Source organism: Lepidochelys olivacea (assembly GCF_965140295.1).
Source record: "Lepidochelys olivacea isolate rLepOli2 genome assembly, chromosome: 4".
NCBI lineage: Eukaryota > Metazoa > Chordata > Testudines > Cheloniidae > Lepidochelys > Lepidochelys olivacea.
Genome location: NC_140414.1, coordinates 102,837,473 through 102,858,559, shown reverse-complemented (window position 1 = coordinate 102,858,559; position 21,087 = coordinate 102,837,473). Strand labels below are relative to the sequence as shown.

General features: G+C 39.8%; 1 protein-coding gene across 6 annotated transcripts in view; it reads left to right on the top strand.

The window, feature by feature from the left end:
• The window catches only part of LIMCH1 (LIM and calponin homology domains 1), a 314,351-nt gene that overhangs the window by 258,946 nt on the left and 34,318 nt on the right, over window positions 1-21,087 (top strand). For 5 of the 6 annotated variants that reach the window (XM_084626956.1, XM_084626952.1, XM_084626954.1 and 2 more), the window contains 5 exons: window positions 7,248-7,341; window positions 9,679-9,848; window positions 10,724-10,829; window positions 18,148-18,176; window positions 19,529-19,612. In XM_084626956.1, the coding sequence (XP_084483082.1) occupies window positions 7,248-7,341; window positions 9,679-9,848; window positions 10,724-10,829; window positions 18,148-18,176; window positions 19,529-19,612 (483 nt within the window). The remainder of the gene's footprint in view (window positions 1-7,247; window positions 7,342-9,678; window positions 9,849-10,723; window positions 10,830-18,147; window positions 18,177-19,528; window positions 19,613-21,087) is intronic. The other variant, XM_084626953.1, reaches the window with a different exon arrangement.

The window sequence follows — 21,087 nt, the reverse complement described above, 5'->3', positions numbered from 1 at the left end:
AGAGTTTAGTCAAGCTTCACCATATCATAGACCAATACAATCTTGTCTTTGTGGGTTTTTAGAGGCATGGATGGTCCCTTTATGAGCTTTCCAGTCATGTCCTAGCTCAGATCCAGGCATCGTTCCAACAAAATAATGGAGAGGGAAAAAGAGAGACATATGCGGTACTGGTAACAACCTGCAATGGGAGATTCATTTGGGGGTGTACGTGGCCACTGTCTAGACTATTTTGTAGATGCAGAAAATTACAGCACCAGTCCTGGCAGCCATTGGAAAGGAATGGATCTCCCCCACCAGAAGTATAGTAGAGAGAAATATTTCTAAGCATGTCTGTCTGCTTGTGTCTGGTATATATGTGGAATTGTTAAGTAGATCTCTATTCCTTAAACCTGAACACATCTTTCTCCAGTTAGTATTGAAAGGGCTGGTAATTCCGTAGTCTAGTTATTCAGCAAGCTGATATCTTTATTAGCCTGTGATCCAGCTGAAGATCTTAAAATGCTCTCTGAACATGAATAGAGTAAGCCTAAAAACACTCCTGTGAGGAATAGTATGTGCGGCATATCTCTAATTTACAGCTGGAGAAACTGAAGCAGAGGCCCAAAGATTAACTAGCCCAAGATAACACGGTGTGTCAGTGGCAATGCCAGGAACAGAACCAGGATCGCCTGTTTCCAAGTCCCAGGCTTTAGCTGTTATTAGATTAAGGTTCCTCTCCATTATTAATGGTAAATCCTCACACACAATGAGAATTGTAGCCTTAGTTCTTAAAATTAAAAATTAGAGAAGGCCCAAAAATACCATTTTTAATTTTAAAATTATATTTATATGGATTTTAATGAAATGAGATTAATCTGTCTGTAAGTAACATCATTGTCTTTAAACTGCCCTCTTTTATGGCTATCTAAGAATGGTTAACTTGCATGTAGCTCTATTTGAGGTTGTGAAGTGAAGAGGTAGAAAAAAATTCCAGATTTAAATAGCAAACTAAAAAGAAATTTACCGCCACTGCCATAGGTATTCTGTTAGTTTCCCCTCCCTGTTTGCGTGGCACAACTCCTTTTCTTTTTGCGAATACAGACTAACACGGCTGTTACTCTGAAACAAAAGGAACAGGAGTACTTGTGGCACCTTAGAGACTAACAACTTTATTTGAGCATAAGCTTTCATGGGCTACAGCCCACTTCATCGGATGCATAGAATGGAATATATAGTAAGAAGATATTTATACATACAGAGAACATGAAAAGGTGGAAGTACCCATACCAATTGTAAGAGGCTAATTAATTAAGAGGAGCTATTATCAGCAGGGGGAAAAAAACTTTTGAAGTGATCATCAAGATGGCCCATTTCTGACATTTGACACAAAGGTGTGAGGATACTTAACATGGGGAAATAGATTCAATTAGTGTAATGACCGAGCCATTCCCAGTCTCTGTTTGAACCTAAGTTAATGGTATCTAGTTTGCATATTAATTCAAGTTCAGCAGCGTCTCCTTGGAGTCTGTTTTTGAAGCTTTTCTGTTGCAAAATTGCCACCTTTCAGTCTGTCACTGAGTGATTGGAGAAGTTGAAGTGTTCTCCTGCTGGTTTTTGAAAGTTATGATTCCTAATTTCAGATTTGTGTCTGTTTATTCTTTTGCGTAGAGACTGTCCAGTTTGGCCAATGTACATGGAAGAGGGGTATTGCTGACACATGGTGGCATATATCACATTGGTAAATGTGCAGGTGAACGAGCCGCTGATGGCGTGGGCTAATGTGATTAGGTCCTATGATGGTGTCACTTGAATAGATATGTGGACAGAGTTGGCATCGGGCTTTGTTGCAAGGATAGGTTCCTGGGTTAGTTATTTTGGTGTGTGGTTGCTGGTGAGTATTTGCTTCAGGTTGGGGGACTGTCTGTAAGCGAGGACTAGTCTGTCTCCCAAGATCTGTGAGAGTGAAGGATCATCTTTCAGGATAGGTTGTAGATCTTTGATAATGCGCTGGAGGGGTTTCAGTTGGGGGCTGAAGGTGACAGCTAGTGGCGTTCTGTTATTTTCTTTGTTGGGCCTGAAAGTAGTAGGTGACTTCTGGGTACTCTTCTGGCTTTGTCAGTCTCTTTTTTTCACTTCAGCAGGTGGGTATTGTAGTTTTAAGAATGCTTGATAGAGATCTTGTAGGTGTTTGTCTCTGTCTGAGGGATTGGAGCAAATGTGGTTGTATCTTAGAGCTTGGCTGTAAACAATGGATCGTGTGGTGTGTCCTGGATGGAAGCTGGAGGTATGTAGGTAAGTATAACGGTCAGTAGGTTTCTGGTATAGAGTGGTGTTTACGTGACCATCGTTTATTAGCACAGTAGTGTCTAGGAAATGGACTGTTTGTGTGGACTGGTCTTGGCTGAGGTTCATGGTGGGATGGAAATTGTGGAAATCATGGTGGAATTCCTCAAGGGCTTCTTTTCCATGGGTCCAGATGATGAAGATGTCATTAACGTAGCACAAGTAGAGTAGGGGCATTAGGGGACGAGAGCTGAGGAAGCGTTGTTCTATGTCAGCCATAAAATGTTGGCAAACTGTGGGGCCACGCAGGTACCCATAGCAGTGCCGCTGATTTGAAGGTATACATTGTCCCCAAATGCGAAATAGTTGTAGGTGAGGACAAAATCACAAAGTTCAGCCACCAGGTTTGCCGTGGCATCATCGGGGATACTGTTCCTGACGGCTAGTAGTCCATCTTTGTGTGGAATGTTGGTATAGAGGGCTTCTACATCCATAGTGGCCAGGATGGTGTTTTCTGGAAGATCACTGATGGATTGTAGTTTCTTCAGGAAGTCAGTGGTGTCTCGAAGATAGCTGGGAGTGCTGGTCGCGTAGGAAACAGTTTTTCCATCCAAGTAACACTCATTCTCTCTTTATGAAAATGAAATTGTTGAGCTCAGATTAAGGAGATATGGTGGATTATTAGACTAACTGCTGGAGAATAGAGTTGAATTCTGACTTATACAGATGTGGGGATAGGATGGGACCACAAATCCTCTTTGTGACTCATCATGAAAAGCACATGCAGAATTTGCACAACTCTGCAGAACTGACAGTTATCATGCAAATCACATATCTCCAGCTGATGGTGTCCCCTAAGATTATTCTGTGTGATTTGGAAGAAGAAATGCCTATGTTTGGGTTTCCTTGGTGGTTTCCCATCCAGTGACTGATCCTAGGTGGTAATTTCTGACTTGATTAGAGTGCTGGGTGGCTGCAAGTAAAAGAGGCTCAGGATTTAGAAAAGCAGGGATGTCACAGCAGTGTTACAGCAATGGTGCTGAACTGTCATGGCATGCAAGGCACCTACCTATGTTAGACCCTGCTCATGTCATTGTTTCCTGCTCAATTTCATTAATACTATGAAAGCTTTGTTTTGATTAAAATACTGCAATGTATGTATTTTAAGGATGTGCTTTTAAGGTTTGACAAAGCTGTCAGAATTCCATTTGGAACATAATTCTATGTTTAAAACTGCAGTCATAGTAGGATAAAAGCATTTGAGCTAATACTAGCTTTATTGCTATTGAGATCCACTGCAGCTAACTCATTTAGAGTTCAATTTTCAGTAAAACCCGTTGCTTTTTAATACTCCTGGATATTTCTTTAGAATATCTCTGCATTCTTGGTGGCTCCAGCTAGCTTGATTTGCTGCATTTCATTAAATTTGCAATATTGGTATTTTAATTGCCATTGTGCACTAGCAGGAGTAAGTTAATATGTAGTTTGAGTTAATTTATATTAGGAATAAATAAAACTGTACTGTAACTTTTTTTGGTTTTAGATTCTCCCAGTAGCTTAGTCAACTTCCTACGTTTGGTTATGTAAACTCTAGTGGATTCATATGTTTTTCACTCTCTTACAAACAAATGTTTCTGCTATGGGGACAAGTGATATGGTTAGTTGTTCTGACCAATATGGCCACAGATAAAAGTATACATGGGTTGAAATCCTGTTTAGCCAGATAGTAGTCCTGTCTGTCACAAGGAGAAAATGAATTAGTTTATTTTAGTCACTAATGGACATTTATTAACCAGTTGCTCAATTCTCTTCATGAAATGTATGACTTGGTTAAGCAGGACTAAGGAGTTGGCTAGCTCATACTATGACTGGCTCATTCACAACTGCAAATTAAGCTAAAATATAAAATAGCTTTCCAGCCTCATCCAGAACTTTTTAACTCAAGGGTGACTAACTTTAACTACTGTGCTGTTTTAACTACTGTTTAACTATATGTACATGCAGACATAGTGTAAAAACCTTATTACTTGCTGAATGAATTCACCTGCCTTCGAGAACTCTGCTGGAACAGAATCATCATTCCAATGCACAGGTAGGGTGCAGAGATGCAGCATGCCCCAGCTACAGTGGATAGTGGAGTCAGCCCCTCTATGCCTCCTCTGGGAGGGGTTTTTTGTCACTGGCTTGGAATAAATACTTGCCCAGTGGCCTCTCTTCGTGTGCATCTACAGTGACTCCTTCCTGTGCTGGCCTATTCAGGGCCTGCTTTGAGGCCATCCTGCATGGCAATTTTGCCAGCCCACACTTGACTAAAGTTGTGTGTAAGTGGTGCAGAGAGCATTGCATAGATGGTACCTATTGAAAGATAAATGAAAACCATGTCTTTCTTGAGAGCTAGTTATAAATTTTCACATTCAGGTCAAAATACACTGTATAGAATACTACTTTAGATACAGTGGAATATATTGGCGTATTTTAAGATTGCTTCAGTTTCATACCTAGTGACAACATGGAATGGCTTATGATAAAAATGTTTGTCATATGTATGAAATATGGCATAATATACAGCATAAAGGGAGGGACATTAATTGTGTTAATGATTCAAGAATTTCTAATACAAGATGCAATGTCCATGTGAAAAAAATACAGTAACATAATAGTGAAATACCTTAAATTATTTAGCATCATACAGAGTGTCAGAAATACAGGGTTTCTTTCCATTGAACTCGACTAGTAGTATGTATATTTTTTTTCTAAAACATCTTTCAATTTGCAGTATTATTTAGCTTGATGTTGCAGATATTTCATTGTTCAGCATCTGAAGAGAATTAAGTCTCACAAGCATGAACAGACGACATCAGCCGAACACCATTACAAAAGTTAGTTTCTCTGCACCACATAGTTCTTTTCTCCATTTTTAAAGCGTTGCAATAAATAGTGTCCTTGACAATACCATCGCTCAGAATGACGAAATCTTCTCTGTCACCAGTTCAATCTGTTTCTTACTTGAATGCAAAGATTATAGGTGGAACTGGCAATGACTCTTATAGTTATGGTTGTCTAACACTTTCCATAAGAATACCGTTTTCAGCTGTTTATAACTTTTCCAAAGTTTAACCGTTCACATTGAAATTTTCCATGCTGGGTGCCTGCTTCAGGCTGAAATTATTTTGCAAAGCTTCAGTTAAAGCAGTTCAGCAGTTCCCAAGAGTGAGGCTAGAGGAAAAATATATTCTTTTAATATTAGCAAAACAATTTTAACAAGAGAACCGCATGTTTTGGAGCACAGGGGTTGTGCTCGGGTCAGAGGTGGCCTGTTGCTTTCCCCATGAAAATCCATCCAAATTTGCCAAGTTATAAACTGCTGAAAATTGCTGTTCCCATATGCTCATAGAGGTTTGTTAGAGGCTGGCAGCAAAATTCTCCAAATACTTTCTCCACAGAGCATGCTCCACTCCCACAGAGTTGACTGAGCATGCTGTAGCATTGGGCTGAGGATGGGCTTTTCCTTCCATTGCTCTTCCTTGCTGCTATGATGCTAGGAGCCAGAACTAAGAGCAAAGGAGACCCCGGCACACAGGCATGGTGGAGAAGGAGAAAGTTTCCTGCCTCAAATGCAAAGGGTTCAGGGACAGGCTTGGGGGGAGTGAAATGTGAAGGGTGAAAACATGCTGGAGACAGGAACGCAGGGGGAACAGGCTGGAGAAAGTGCATACTGGTGCATGGTGGCAAAAAGTGTGTAAGCTGCACAACCTGAAATAGACTCATGATTCCTGAGTCCCAGCACTACTCATCTGTATGCAAATATCTGTGAAACCCACTGGCAAAATGTGTCCTCATCCTACCCTCCGAGTGATTGGTCCACATAGAAGATAACAGTCTACTACTGCCAGATATTCCGTTAGCTCAAGTGGGAGAGACCTCTGTGGTGGATCTAAAGCTTTCACTCTGCGGATGCAGGAATCAGTGGCCCTGGACTCATAGGGATTCTCTGGGCTCTGCCAACTAGGCATAGCTTTTGTGAGGGAGGAGAGATGCAAACTCTGCTCCATAAGAGCACAATGTAGGGGGATCTTTGAGAGGGAATCTCATGAGGTTTCCTCTTGTGGATTTTGACTGGGAATGGGGAAAAATCTGGGTTCATAATAGACCAATAATCTTGTAAAGTACGTTTCTAAAAAGAGCATCTTATCTTTTTGTTCTACGGAATATCTCTATTTATTCTTTCTTACATACTAGAAATATTGCACAGATGTATAATTGATATATTGCAGTTTTTCTTGCCCCATGTAGTGGGGAAATTAAATATATTTATAGATAAAGTGGAAGCATGTTAAATAATGTAGCTGTGTCATTGTCGTTCTTTTGACGGTTTGGGTTTGTTCCTGCAATGAGATTTGCCCTAGTTTAGGAAGTTGGCTTTTGCAGTAATTAGGATTACTGGTTTGATATGGTCTTATCATATTTGTCAATCCTCTCTTAATAATGTGCCAAGTGCTTCATGCCTTTTGATGATAACCATGGGAAGTTCCATTTAGACAAACACAGTATTTGTGCAGCGTTAGGATAAGGGAAATACTTCATTTGTTTTGCCAATTTTTGTACCTAGAGAGTTTTGCAGATTCATTAATAAATTCATCAGATGAGCTACAGGTTATTTCATGGAGTCGAATGTATAGTCCACTCCAACTAACTCAGCTCTAGATATTTTCCATTTTTTTGTTTTTTACAGACTGCTCCAAGGCCATTATCAACAGTAGTGGATGATAGTGAGCATTTAGAAGATATGTGGTTAGCAGAAGAAATGAAGGCTAAGTAACTCAAAAATAGTCCATGCTGTTCATAAACTCACTCACTCAGTGCTTTGCCCCTGTTGGGCTCAATTCAAATGCATTACAAAGAGGAAGCCAGTACTACAAAATGGAAATGACTGAAACTGTATTTTTGCTCTAGGCGTTTTATTTCAATGAAATTGTTCTCTGCAGGCCTCCTTCACTGAAGAAGTTAAACCAGCCAACCAAAAAGATGAAACTGATGCTGGAAGGCCAGAAATGATGAATTTGGGGTTTGCTTCACCAGGTTTGTTGCTGCAAAACTGCTTTAGCCTGGTGATATTCTCCTACAAATCCATTGTGCTGTGGATTTTTCTCTTCCTCCCTTCTAAATGCTCAAGAAGAGTGCATTCACAGTGACATCTAGAGGTTTCATGAGAAAATGCTGAGCTATACAAAATGAAATGAAATGGTATAATTACATTGTTTTCAAATCTATCTGATGCCTATTATGTCCATTTTGTAACTTACATGTCTTTATATGAATAACTCTAGATTAAATGCAGCATGCCCAGAACGTACTAAAAGTAGAAACTAGTGATAATGCAATAATGGTTTTGGTTCAAGAAATGATATTTTTTGTACAGAGTTTTAGGCCAGAAGGGACTACTGTATCATCTAGTCTAACCTTCTGTAAATCACAAGCCACCAACACCACTTGCACACTAAACCCAACAACTGAAATGAGACCAAAGTATTATACCCCACAGGAGGTTATGCTATACATTGAAGGAAGGGGGGAAAATATATCAAGAGACAATTCAAGCCAGTCTTTCTACAGGTTCATAAATATATATGTATGGCATCAACAACATTGTGCTCACCCTTGACGTTCTATTTTAAGGCTTTTCATATGGTTCCTGGTCAGACCGTTGTAAAATTGACTTTGTCAACTAGTTGTAAAATTATGATGCTACTTTTCCCTAATAGCAATGTTGTCAAAAAGCAATTTACATTCCAACATATCTTTTGTTTACTGCTTATTCATAATAAGATCATGTTAACATATTTTTCAATTTCTAAAATGTGCCAATCACCATTTATCTTGGTGCAGGTGCATACTGAAATATCTACCTCATATTATTTGTAAATGACATACTTTCCTGTAATAAGAGTACAATTATACCCCTCCTATCCTTCAGGCAAAAGCATGACTAACCGTTGGAGCTTTTCACCACATCCTGAAGGTTAACCAATTTGAGCTCCATCATCTCAATGAAAGAAGCAGATTCTGCCCTCCACTGAGAACCCTCTGCCTCCAACTCCTAGCTGTTCAAATGCAGGGACTATTAGCAAGGACTCATAAGCTGATCTCAGATGCTTTGGTGGTGCACAGGGAGGGGAAAAAGAGAGCCTAGGCTTTCTGGTAGATAAATCCCAGTCAAGGTTAATATCAATATCTTGAATTGCACCTGGCAGCCAACGTAGCGCCTGCAGTGCATTAGTGTAAGGCACTAGAGATTGAACAATTGGAAGGCCAAATTCTGCACCAGTGGAAGTTTCCAAGTTGTTTCTGATGGTAGCCCAGTGAAGTTCATTGTATTAATGATCTAATCTGGAGGTAACAAAGGCTGAAGGTAACTGTGCCACGGTCCATATCTGAGAGAAATGGTCATACCAAGTGTAGGTGAAAAGAGTACTTTTGCCCCTCCCTTAAATCCCTTTGGACTTCAGGAGTAACTGGGGATCCAGAGGTATCCCCTAAATTGTGTACAATAGAACTTCAGAGTTATAAACAGATCAGCCAAATACATACCTCATTTGGAACTGGAAGTATACAATCAGGCAGCAGCAGAGACTAGGGGAAAAAAAAAAGGCAAATACAGTACAGTACTGTGTTTACTAAAAAAAGATTTGACAAGGTAAGGAAACAGTTTGTGTTTTGTTTAATTTAAATTAAGATGGTTAAAAGCACCATTTTTCTTCTGCACAGTAAAGTTTCAAATCTGTATTAAGCCAATGTTCAGTTGTAAACTTTTGAAAGAACAACCATGACATTTTGTTTAGAGTTATGAACATTTCAGAGTTACGAAACCTCCATTCCCAAAGTGTTCATAACTCTGTGGTTCTACTGTACCTTTCTGAAGGATGTACAACCTCCCCCTGCCATTCTGTATAGATCCTTTCCCCAAACAGCCAGCATCATCTCTGTTTTATGTGAACCGAGCCTCAGCCATCCATCTCTCTGTCTCGCCAGGCTCAGGCACTGGGAAAGCAAAGACAGTGCACTTTCTTGTTTTAGTGAAAAAACAGGTAAATCTGAGGTGCCATCCGCTATTGATAATGAGACAGTTTGAGCTGCAATATCCTCATTTGAGTACAGTCCCAATGTCTGTCTCTTTGAGAGAATAAGTTCTGCTTACTCTGAGGGATGTTTTCAGCACAGTTAATCAAATTTCCAACCCCATTCCAAAGTCTCAGTAAGGAAAGATCAGAGTTGCTTTTTATTTTATCCCTCTCTTTCCCCTTCCCTGACAAAAAGGCATTCTTAAAACTTTGCAATTCTTACATAGCTGGGATTTTTCTAATTTTTTTTATGTCATGCTGAAAAAAATATTTTTGATTCTTGTGTTGTGTGGATTAGGTGCAGAACAGAAACAATTCAAGACAACTGTTACTTGTGCCCGCCCTGCTGTGCCCAGCGTTGAGTTCCCTCTTAGCACCCATTCTGAAGAAGCAACTTCAAAAGATAAAGATCTGAAGAAATCTGAGACAGAACAACAGAAGGAAGCAGAGATCCTAGTTACACAGAAGGTAGTGTGATACAGAAGAGCATGGGAGGGGGAGAGAAAAGGACCTGCCATGCAAGTGCTTTCAGTGTTAATGATCTAGATTTTACTTTGCCTTATGTAATACTAACCTAGGAATTTCAAAGCAGCCTGTTAGTGAACAATCTTGAATCATTGTTTGAATCATAGTACAAAATTTTCCTCTTTCTTCCACATGGAAGAACTAAACTTTGGTATTCCTAGATGCACTAAACCAAAGGTCCAAGCTTGCAAATTGCTGCAAACATGGTATTTTCTTTTGCAAGCAGGCCAGTTAAAGTTAATGGGACTAATTATGATTTTGAACAGTGCACCCTATAAGAAGTGTTTTCAGACTCACAACTCAATTCAGTTGCAGCTTCCTGACTCTGCACCACCTGCCCCGAGCAGAAAAGTGGCTAGAGCAGACCAGAGAATCAGACCTGAAGTTCTTGTGTTTCTGTGTGTAAGGAAAGCAGAATACCTGAAGAATGTAAAAGAAAGACATTTGCCCTTAAAGCCTTCTTGAAATGTTCAGTGAGTGCATGTGGTTGAGACAGTGATTGTGTCTGACAAGATTCTGTTCTGAGGAAATGTATATCACTGCATATCTTTGGACTAGTAGCAGCCTTGGTATTTAGGGAAGTGCTAAAATCGCATGGGGGGCAGTAAACAATTAAAAAAAATCCAGAATTTAAATATTACAAAATTACACAAAAGTGATGTAAGTAGAAGTTTAGCATCATAAACTTGATTCCGAAAATATGTGAAAAAACGTCATATAGTGGAATTAGGACCTCATTAATTCTGTATGCTAGCATTTTATTCAGTCAGACATAGTGCTTTCTGGATGTTAATGCCTGTTCTTAAATAATTGGGTAGGTAGTGAAGTCAAGTGCTCCAGAACAAGAAGGGGTTATATTATTTCCATTTTTGAAGAAAGTACCTGAGACCAGCCAAGTTATTCTGCAGAACTCTGATCAACAAGGTAGGCAAAAGAAAACAGGAGTATTCTGTAGCATTGTAGAAATTTAACTGGGTAGTATTTAAACATTTGTTAGAAGGGTCAAAAGAAAAATAGCTGTCCTTTGACCTACAGTTCTTCAAGTAATGATCTCTATGCGTATTCCACTCAAGGTGCGCGTGTGCTCCATGTGTATGAGACTGGAATATTTTTCACTTGCAGTGTCCATTGGTCCCTGCCCCATGCCTTCTACTCCTCATGCTCCCAGCTGAAGGCATAAGGGGCAGTTCAGCCACTTTTCCAGTTTTTTTTTCTACTGCTCATGATCTGAGACTGCACTTCTTCAGCATCCGCAACTTTAGCTAGCATTTATTTTTTACTTGTAGATAATTGTGTATAGTTTTACCTGTCTTAGATAGTTCATTCAATAGCAAATGTAGTTTTAATATAGCCAGGGGCCCCCTGACACCCTCCTGGGGTGGCTACCATGCCCAAGCACTGCCCAGGATTCAAAATCTCTGTGATCTGCCCCTGGGCCTTCCCAATCCATGATGATCACGATATTTGTGTATATAGCCTCAGTGAAGCTCATAACCCTTTCAAGGGCAATGTGTGCTGGTCATTCCCTTGAACAACCCATCAATCCCATGAATTCAAGTTTAGAAAATTCCTGGTGGATTGTTCAATGACACCCCAGTCTGATCTTGGCTTTTCTGACCCCCACACTGTACACTGAGCTAGGGTGACCAGATGTCCCGATTTTATAAGGACAGTCCCGATATTCAGGGTTTTTTCTTGTATAGGGACCTATTACCTCCCAGCCCATGGTCCCGATTTTTAACACTTGCTATCTGGTCACCCTACATTGAGCAGAAGCACCAAAAAGTTCCTCTTTGAACATGGTTGCCCTGGGCTCCCGGGACTATGCTGGGAGCAGAGCGGAGGGCTCTTACAAACAAGGCAGACCTGAGGAGGGTAAGCAAACACTCTCACAAGAAATGTGAGAAATCCCCCTCTAAATGTTCATTCAGGAAGACCTCCTCTCCAACATCCTCAATGTCAGGTGAGACTCCATGCCCCAGTACTGGTGTGTTAGGGAGCACAGTATTGGTTCTGTGACACCGTCAACCAGCCAAGTCATAGTAAGACCACCAAGACTAATGGCACTGCCCATTGACACAAAGGCCTTGTACTACTCCAATGAATCTGGGATCAGTGTGGAAGTTTCATCAGCCTTATCAAGACAAGAGAAGTCAGCCCTGATAAACGCTCAGAAATCTTATGGGCACCTTCCCACTCCTACAGAAGAGAGACTATGTGGCCCAAGGACAGTGGCACCTTTTCTCTGTGGGGACCACTGTTTTACCACTATGATCCCTCACATTGGACTTGGGGTCCTTGGGATCTATGTATGAGACATCCGGAATACAGATGGACAGAATGGGAGTTGAGACAGGCATCCCCACATGGAAAAGAACCTCAGCCCCACTCAAGAGCACTCTGAGGAAGAGGATCAACCAGGTGGAGCCAGTTGTCCCTGCTGGATTATCATTGTCCTCACCAGATGAGGTGGTCACATCACCACTGGGTAACAAGAGACAATTCCAAGATCTCCTCCTGAGGAGAATTGCAGATATGCTCTAGATGCCCCTGGAGGAAGTACAAGGAACTCCTCACAAGTTATTGGATATCCTCCACAATGTGGGTCCTAATAAAGTGGCACCAATCAATAAGGCCATCTTAGAACCTGCCAAGATAGTCTGTGATTCTCCAGACACTTAGCACTCCTACTCCAAAAAGAATGGAGAAGAAATATTTTTGTACCATCCAAGTGAGTGGTGGACTCAGAAGATACTTCCTGCTAAATGGCAACATCTTTGGTTATGAGACAGGGTTCCTAGTTCCAGTCCTCCCAGAACTCCCACAGTTCAATCCACCATGAAGGATTTGCCTTTCAAGGAAAATAACCTATTCAGTGAGAAAACAGATGAATCGTTACATTCCCTCGAGGACTAATCCTCTCAGCATGCACCATCCAGGAGTGCAGAACGTTTTTCCACGGACCATAAGTGGGAGCCACATGACCTGGTGTATCTTTCAACAGAGGAGACTCTTGTTGCGGGATCTCTTTGCATCTCAAGAGCCCAAGAAATGTCTGTGCTTCTGCTCCTGAGCAGCCAAGGGTCATGTCAGGGTTCCCTCCCCACTCTGAACTCTGGGGTGCAGATGTGGGTATCCGCATGAAAGACCCCCGAAGCTTATTTCTACCAGTTTAGGTTAAAAACTTCCCCAAGGCACAAATCCTTTCCTTGTCCTTGGACGGTGTTGCTGCCACCACCAGGTGATTTAGACAAAAATTCAGGAAAAGGACCACTTGGAGTCCCTATTTCCCCCAAAATATCCCCCGAAGCCCCTTCACCCCCTTTCCTGGGGAGGCTTGAGAATAATATGCCAACCAATTGCCTTTAATGTAAGTACAGACTAAACCCTTTATCTTTAAGACACTAAAATCAAATCAGGTTCTTAAAGAAGAACTTTATCATAAAGAAAAAAGTTTTTAGAAAAGCACCTCTATAAAATCAGGATGGAAGGTAACTCTACAGGATGATAAAAAGATTTAAAACACAGAGAATTCCTCTCTAGGCTCAGCTTCAAAGTTACAAAAAAAAAAAAGAATAAAACTCACTCTTAGCATAGGGAAAATTCACAAGCTGAAACAAAAGATAATTTAATGCATTTCCTTGCCTTACTTACAATTTTTGTAATCTTAGATGCTCATTTCAGGTATGTTTCTAGGAGATGTTTTTCCTGCCTGGACCCTCTCTCGGTCCAGAGAGGGAACAAAAACAAAGAGAGCACAAACAAAGCCTCCCCGCCCCAGATTTGAAAGTATCTTCTTTCTTCATTGGCTCTTTTGGTCAGGTGCCAACTAGGTTATTTGAACTTCTTACCCCTTACAGGTAAAGATTCAGTACGGCTACCCAGGAGGGATTTTATGTTACCCTTAGCTGTATGTTTATGACCAGCCACAATGCCAGAGGGGATGCATTTCTGTTACGATGGTCAGAACTGCTGATGTATGTATTCCTGCCCATCCCTCTCTTGCCTCGAATCCTGAGGGAGATCAAACAAGACAAAATGTCAACGATCCTAGTTGCTCCTGGGTGGCCGAGGCAGTTCTGATTCACTGGTGTTGTCCAGGTCGCCTCTCACCGTGCATCTGTATCCAATTCTTCCTGGATCTGTTGAGCTGCAGGCAAAGGCAAGAGCCTTCATCCCAACCCGTCATTTCTCCATTTAACAGGTTGGTATTTGGATAGATGACAAATTCAGGGAGGTCATGCTTGAAAGCTGTTCAATCCATCCTTAGCAATAGCAGAAAAGACACCACATGAAAGTGCTATACAGCACAATGGAAAAGATCCTCGATATGGTGCCAGCATCATTGGATACCCCTAGGGTTCCAAGGTCACGGCTATTCTGGACTACTTCCACTTCCTAAAAATGTCAGGGCTGCCTCTCAGCTCCTTGCAAGTAAACCTGGCAGTTATTAGTACCTTTCATTCTCTGGTGGACAACCATTCAGTCTTTGCCCATATTGCTACAGTAAGGTTTCTGAAGGGACTGGTCAGAATCTTTCCTCCAGTACTCAAGCCTACGCCAATGGGACCTCCAATCTAGTCATGTCAGCGTTAACAAATTCTCCATTCAAACCTTTAACTTCATGTTCCTTGCTCATCTGTCTATGAAGGTTGTGTTTCTGGTTGCAGTCATCTCAGCCAGAAGAGTAGGTAAGCTGGGCACCCTCTATATGGTCTTCCACAAGGATAAGCAAAAAGAAAAGGAGGACTTGTGGCACCTTAGAGACTAACCAATTTATTAGAGCATAAGCTTTCGTGAGCTACAGCTCACTTCCTCAGATGCATATCGTGGAAACTGCAGCAGGCTTTATATATACACAGAGAATATGAAACAATACCTATTCCCACCCCACTGTCCTGCTGGTAATAGCTTATCTACAGTGGGGTGGGAATAGGTATTGTTTCATATTCTCTGTGTATATATAAAGCCTGCTGCAGTTTCCACGATATGCATCTGAGGAAGTGAGCTGTAGCTCACGAAAGCTTATGCTCTAATAAATTGGTTAGTCTCTAAGGTGCCACAAGTCCTCCTTTTCTTTTTGCGAATACAGACTAACACGGCTGCTACTCTGAAACCTGTCACAAGGATAAGGTTTTCCTTGAGGTTACATCCTAACTTAATTCCAGAAATCTTGGAATTCCATCTGAAGTGGGTCATCCACCTACCTGTCTTCAATCCAAAGTACCATGCTGCCAGAGAAGCTACACTTTGGATGTCAATCCAGCCTTGGTATTCTACCTGCAGAGGACAAAATCCTTCAGGGAATCTCATTAACTCTCTCTCTCTCTCTCTCTCTTTTTACTGAATGTATGAGAGGGGAAGCAAAGACAGATTTCAGGATGCATCCTGCTTTGCTATGACTTGACAATGACCCCTCACAAGGTGTGAGCGCCCACTCAATCAGAGCCCAGGCACCATTAGTAGCTTCGCTTCATGATGTTCCCCTTCTGGAAACCTGTAAAGTGGCAACATGGGGCTCTGTGCGTACCTTTGTGCCTTGGCACAAGCTTCTCCTGTAGACACATCCTTCTGCAGAGTGGTCTTCCAATCTGTGGTACGCAGGGTTACTCACACCTGCTTTCTCAACAAACACTGCTTGTGGATCACCTCGAGTGCAATACACACAGGGACCGTCACTCGAAGAAAGTCCAGTTACTTACCTGGTACAGTAACTGGAGTTCTTCAAGATATGCGGTCCCTACATATGTTCCACTACCTGCCCTCCTTCCCCTATGCTTTAAGTCCTTATCCTAAGGCTCTTCGCAGTAGAGAGGAACTAGAAAGCTGATCACGGCCCCTTACGCCCTCTGCTCAGAGTACAAGGAGGAGATGCGCACAGGCACAGACCAGCAGACACTGCTTATGAAAAATCTTCCAGTCTCAGGTTCATGGAGCATGTGCGCTCCTTGAGTGGAATACGCCAGGGGCCACACGTTTCAAAACTCCAGTTACTATGCAAGGTAAGTAAGCAGACTTTTTAAAAGGAAATAATTATTTTTCACCAAAACAATTGCTTCTGTCGTAGTATTGTTAGCATAATTCTGTGGTGATAATTACACTATTATCACTACCTTCCTTAAATACAACAGCCGATGTATGGCACAAGTCAGGAAGACCAGGATGGCACTATTATATATCTGACACTGAGTTAAAGGGTATATTCTATTTAAGGGTATTATATTTTACTAGTACTGCTGTTCTAAGATGAAAATAGCTTAGTAATCTCTTTTTATGATAAAAATATTTGGATCTAAGTTCTGTCCTCATCTGCTCACGTGTGGCTCCCATTAAAGTGAATGAAAACAATGCATAGATCTGGCACACACTTCAGTTTACCTCACAAATATTTGAAGTTGCTGTAAATCATGAAAATTTCCTTTTTTATCCTCATGATATGCAGATTTTAATTGTGTGTGCAATATAGTACATATACCATACAGAAATCATAAAGCAACCCCAAGAATTACCTGACCTTCTAGTGTCCCCTGAAACCTTTGGTTAAATGTGCTTTGACGGTGTGTGTATAAGTAGTGCAAAGACTTCTCCCCCTTCTTGCTGTTTTCAGGACTGAAATTGCTTTAGATGGCAGTTGTGGAAAATAAAACAACCCTGAGTGGAAGTAGAAATTGAACTTGTAATAAATTGGGAGATTTTTCACCCTTAATACAACTTAAGTGTTAAATTAAACTAAACAAGAGAGCAGCCATACACTGAGTTATAGAATGTAGATCTTAACATTTTTAGTAATGTTGAAGTTCTTCGTGCTCTGGAGCCCACATAGAATAGATGGTGCTGAGAAAGTCAAACAAATACAAGACAACATAAACATGTATGATATATAAAAGCTCATGATGAGTTTATAAGATTAAAAAATGTAGAATTCTGACTGGGAGAAAAATGTCTTTAATTACACCAGTGTGTTAGGTTTCAGAGTAGCAGCCGGGCTAGTCTGTATTCGCAAAAAGAAAAGGAGTACTTGTGGCACCTTAGAGACTAACCAATTTATTTCAGCATAAGCTTTCGTGAGCTACAGACTGAATGCATCCGATGAAGTGAGCTGTAGTTCACGAAAGCTTATGATCAAATAAATTGGTTAGTCTCTAAGGTGCCACAAGTACTCCTTTTCTTTTTACCAGTGTGTTAGAGGACATTTAAATGAAGTGTACCACACCAACAGCTTGTAAATACTAATAGCATTTCAACTAAAAACCCTCTTAATTTATCACCATGGAAAATGGAACTCAAACTAGCTTTGATGAACCGCCCTTTAAAGCGATTAATAAATTAATTTAAAAATCCATTTGGTCACTGAGTTCACATCTACCTGGTAATCAGTTTTCTTTTCACGGTGTCATATTTCTTGTTTTGTTTCTATTCTGCCATCCACTCTAGAGTCACCCAGCCGTGCCAGTGTTCCGCTTAGGGTTCGGAACTCCTGGCGACGCTCCCAGTTTTTCTCACAGTCAGGTAAATGATGCGCTGGGACTAGCTGCATCTTTCCCGCTGCACTGAGTAGTAGGTGTTTTAAAATGTGTGCTGGGGCAAAAGCTGATGATCACTGGTACTTATTCTGCTGTCTGCTTTCATAGAAAGTGCCTATTCCTGTTGCACAGTTGGCAAAGAGCTGTTGGATTATACACAGATATAATGCTTTGGTTTCAGACACCAATATAATAATTTCCCTTTAAATTTATTTTTACTTTACATCTGTTTTTAAGCAGTTTAGCGCAAAGGCACTTAATAGAAAATGGCAGTGGTTCTCTTGGTAACTGTGACACTTGAATAGTGTTTTCTCTTGATATGTCCTACCTTTGCTCTGCTTTTTTTCTTTCCCCACATTGAATAGTGAAGGAAAAGTTAAATTAAATTTGATAACACTCTTTTCAGACACTGCTAATGACTCTGACCAAGAGTAGTTGTCAGTAGCTAGTGGTAGCTTAGAACCTACTGTTGATGTTATGCTCTTTGTAGCCATATCAAAAGTATTTTTGTTGGTGGAGGGTACAATCTATTTCTCTGATCTGTTGTATCGTAATTTTTCATTGCTGCTAGTTGTGGGGCAGGTATTGTTATGAACTACTGAATTGGTAGTTTCCTCTTTATACAGTTGTGACTCGGCTTTTTATTTTAAATTAAGATAAAGCATATTTGACAATCTTAATATTTTGGGGGATTAATTTTTGTTTTTCTCTTTTTGCAGCAGACTCTGATAATAGTGACAAGTCAAATGTAAGTAAGTTCTTTGCAGTGTTCTTAATAGCAAAATAGTAGTGTGTTTAGTATAGAGATTTGCATGATGGTACAACTAAATCAGTGATTCTTTTGAAAACCCTTCCAAAATAGACTCAAATAGGAAGAAGAAAACTCAGCTCTTTTAACTGAAAGAAAAGAAATATGATCCAAAACACTTCATACATTTTTAAACAAATATGGGGCTAAGTTCTGTCCTCAGTTACACCTGTGCAGTCCCATCAGCATCAGTGCAAAAACTGAGAGGAGAATTTTCCCCTTAACTAGGAAAAATGCAGAATTATGATGTGTGGATTCACTTTGGTCTGGATCCTACATACATGCTTACCTTTGAGAATGAATAATTCCATTAGCTCTAGGGCTCCATAACTGTTTGTACGCTCCTTCTGATTACTTGCAAAGAAATTATTACATACAAGAAATGATCAACAGATCAAAATCCATTACCCCTCAAGGAAACCCACATATATTTGAACACAGCACATCCTGTATTCCATGTACTGCTCATCATCTGAAAATAGACGTTATTTTTTCTCATTTGAGAGTGCATAGGACTCATAATGTAGAGTAATTAGATATTTTACATCATAAGGCCTCAGCTTCTAAAGAAAAAAATTTAGCGCATCATACAGTGGGTCCCTGATCTGACTGGGGCCTGTGGATGTTATTGTAGTATAAATAATATCTTAAGCCAAGACTTGAGATTGTATATGGTGTCCAAGATCTGAAATATGTGAACATTGTTCTTCTGTGATAATTTATTTTGATAGTTGTGGCATCAGAGGATTATTTTCAGGAAAAATAAGCATTTGGTTGTTTTTCTTTACTAAATTGGTATATTTGTATAAGTAGATCAATGCCCCTTGGAATTTCTTCTCAATTGCTTCTGTTCTCCTGTTCTATCTGATGTTTTCCTAGTTCTTATTTGCAAACCAAATGATTTTTCTGTGACTTGTATATATTGCAGAAATAAAACTATTTCCAATTGATTGTGTAGCTAGGAATACTGTTAGCTAACCGTGAGAAGTACTGGTTTCAGAGTAGCAGCCGTGTTAGTCTGTATCCGCAAAAAGAAGAGGAGGACTTGTGGCACCTTAGAGACTAACAAATTTATTTGAGCATAAGCTTTCGTGAGCTACAGCTCACTTCATCGGATGCATACTGATGAGAAGTACTGTAAATTGAAGCAATTATAAATCTGAATTCCACTTGTAGCTTAACATTTTCACTTAATTGGTAGAATAGCTTAAGTGACTTCATTGTGCAACTTTTTAGGATTGTCTTGTGATGTATATTATTAGATCCTAATAACCTCATTCAATTTATCTAAGTGTTTCAGTTTCTGGTCCTGGGATCCAGAAGAGGAACGAAAGCGACAGGAAAGATGGCAGCAAGAACAGGAACGCTTGCTTCAAGTACATGTGCTACTAAATTTATTCCTACTATTGGTTACTTGTTTTTCAGTTGAATTATCACTCTTGTTAGACCTTGAGCAGTACAGTTCACTTCGTGACTGTTTTAATTTAATTTCAAATCTGAATATTTTATATTAATCAAATAAACCTAAAATTGCTTGAAGATAATACTGAACACATGAAAGAATTTAATTGGTTAAAATGTGAACAGTATTTAAATTTACTGTTTAAAAATATTTCTGCTCAATTTATGTATAAAAAGAACAGAAATGAATAATTTAATAATTTAATTCTTAATTTGTGGCAAATGCTTGTAAAACGTACTCTCACATGCTTGACAAAACAGTAAGTTAATTTTATTTCTTAAAGGAGTGGAATAAAATGTATTGATATAACTCAAAAGTGATTTTTTGGTTTATGAAATACCTTATCGTGCCTCATAGTTTTAAATGATAGAATTTAATAAATATATACTTCATGAAAACATATTATCCATAAAAATACATTTGCATTGTTTGCTTTTCTTTAGCTTAATTCAAAAACATGCCATTGTTCAGTGTAGGATTTGTTTTCAGAGGCATGCTGTTTTTTAAAATACAAAAGTAAAACATTGTGAAACAGCATATGGCTTAATGTGAGTTGATGTATGGCTATCCACATCTGTAATGGCAACAGTCTTAACTCTTTTATGGGTTTAGTTCTCAGTGTTATGTTTTGCTTCTGTCAAATAGGATTGTGTACAATATGTGAACTTGTAAATCAGTTCCATACATAATGACCTTTCCTAATCAGCATGTGCTCTGTGCCCAGATCACACTTACTATTAGAGATGGGCTAACTAGTAAATCCCTGTGTATGCACACGTATACAGCTATCACTGATTTCACCCTGTTCTAAACCCAGTCGTAAGTTATCTGTGCCCTGAACCACTATACTTGGCTGGTAAGATGGTAAAAGAAAATAGAAACACATCTTGGATGGGGATGGGAGAGGACACTGAATGCCTCTTGCTCTTTGGTACCCAACTTGGTTCCCCTGACTACCAGCTCATTAAGAGTAAAATGCTAGAATCTCTCCAAAACTTTTCCACAAATCCTGGGGGAAGGAAGAGAGAGAGGTTGTTTGTTTTTGTTGGGTGTTTTTTTGTTTTTGTTGTTCTCTGGCATCAGGTGGGACTTCCACTTTTATCTTGTTTTTAACAAGAACATTAGTTCAGGGATTCAGGAATAGCCACCAAATACATACCGTACATTAGGTCTATATTTAACGCACAGAAAACAAGCTATGTATTGATTAATTGCTTTGATAGTTTTTCTTCAAGATTGTGCATATGAGAACACTGTTTACAAACAATTACTTTGTTAGATTTTGTAGATTGTTGTTTACAGTTGTCCTAATTTAAGAAGACGAAGCTAAATTTGTCCATTATAAAGTGGCTTATGGAAACTTTCTCTGTACAGCTTAGTAGTATAATA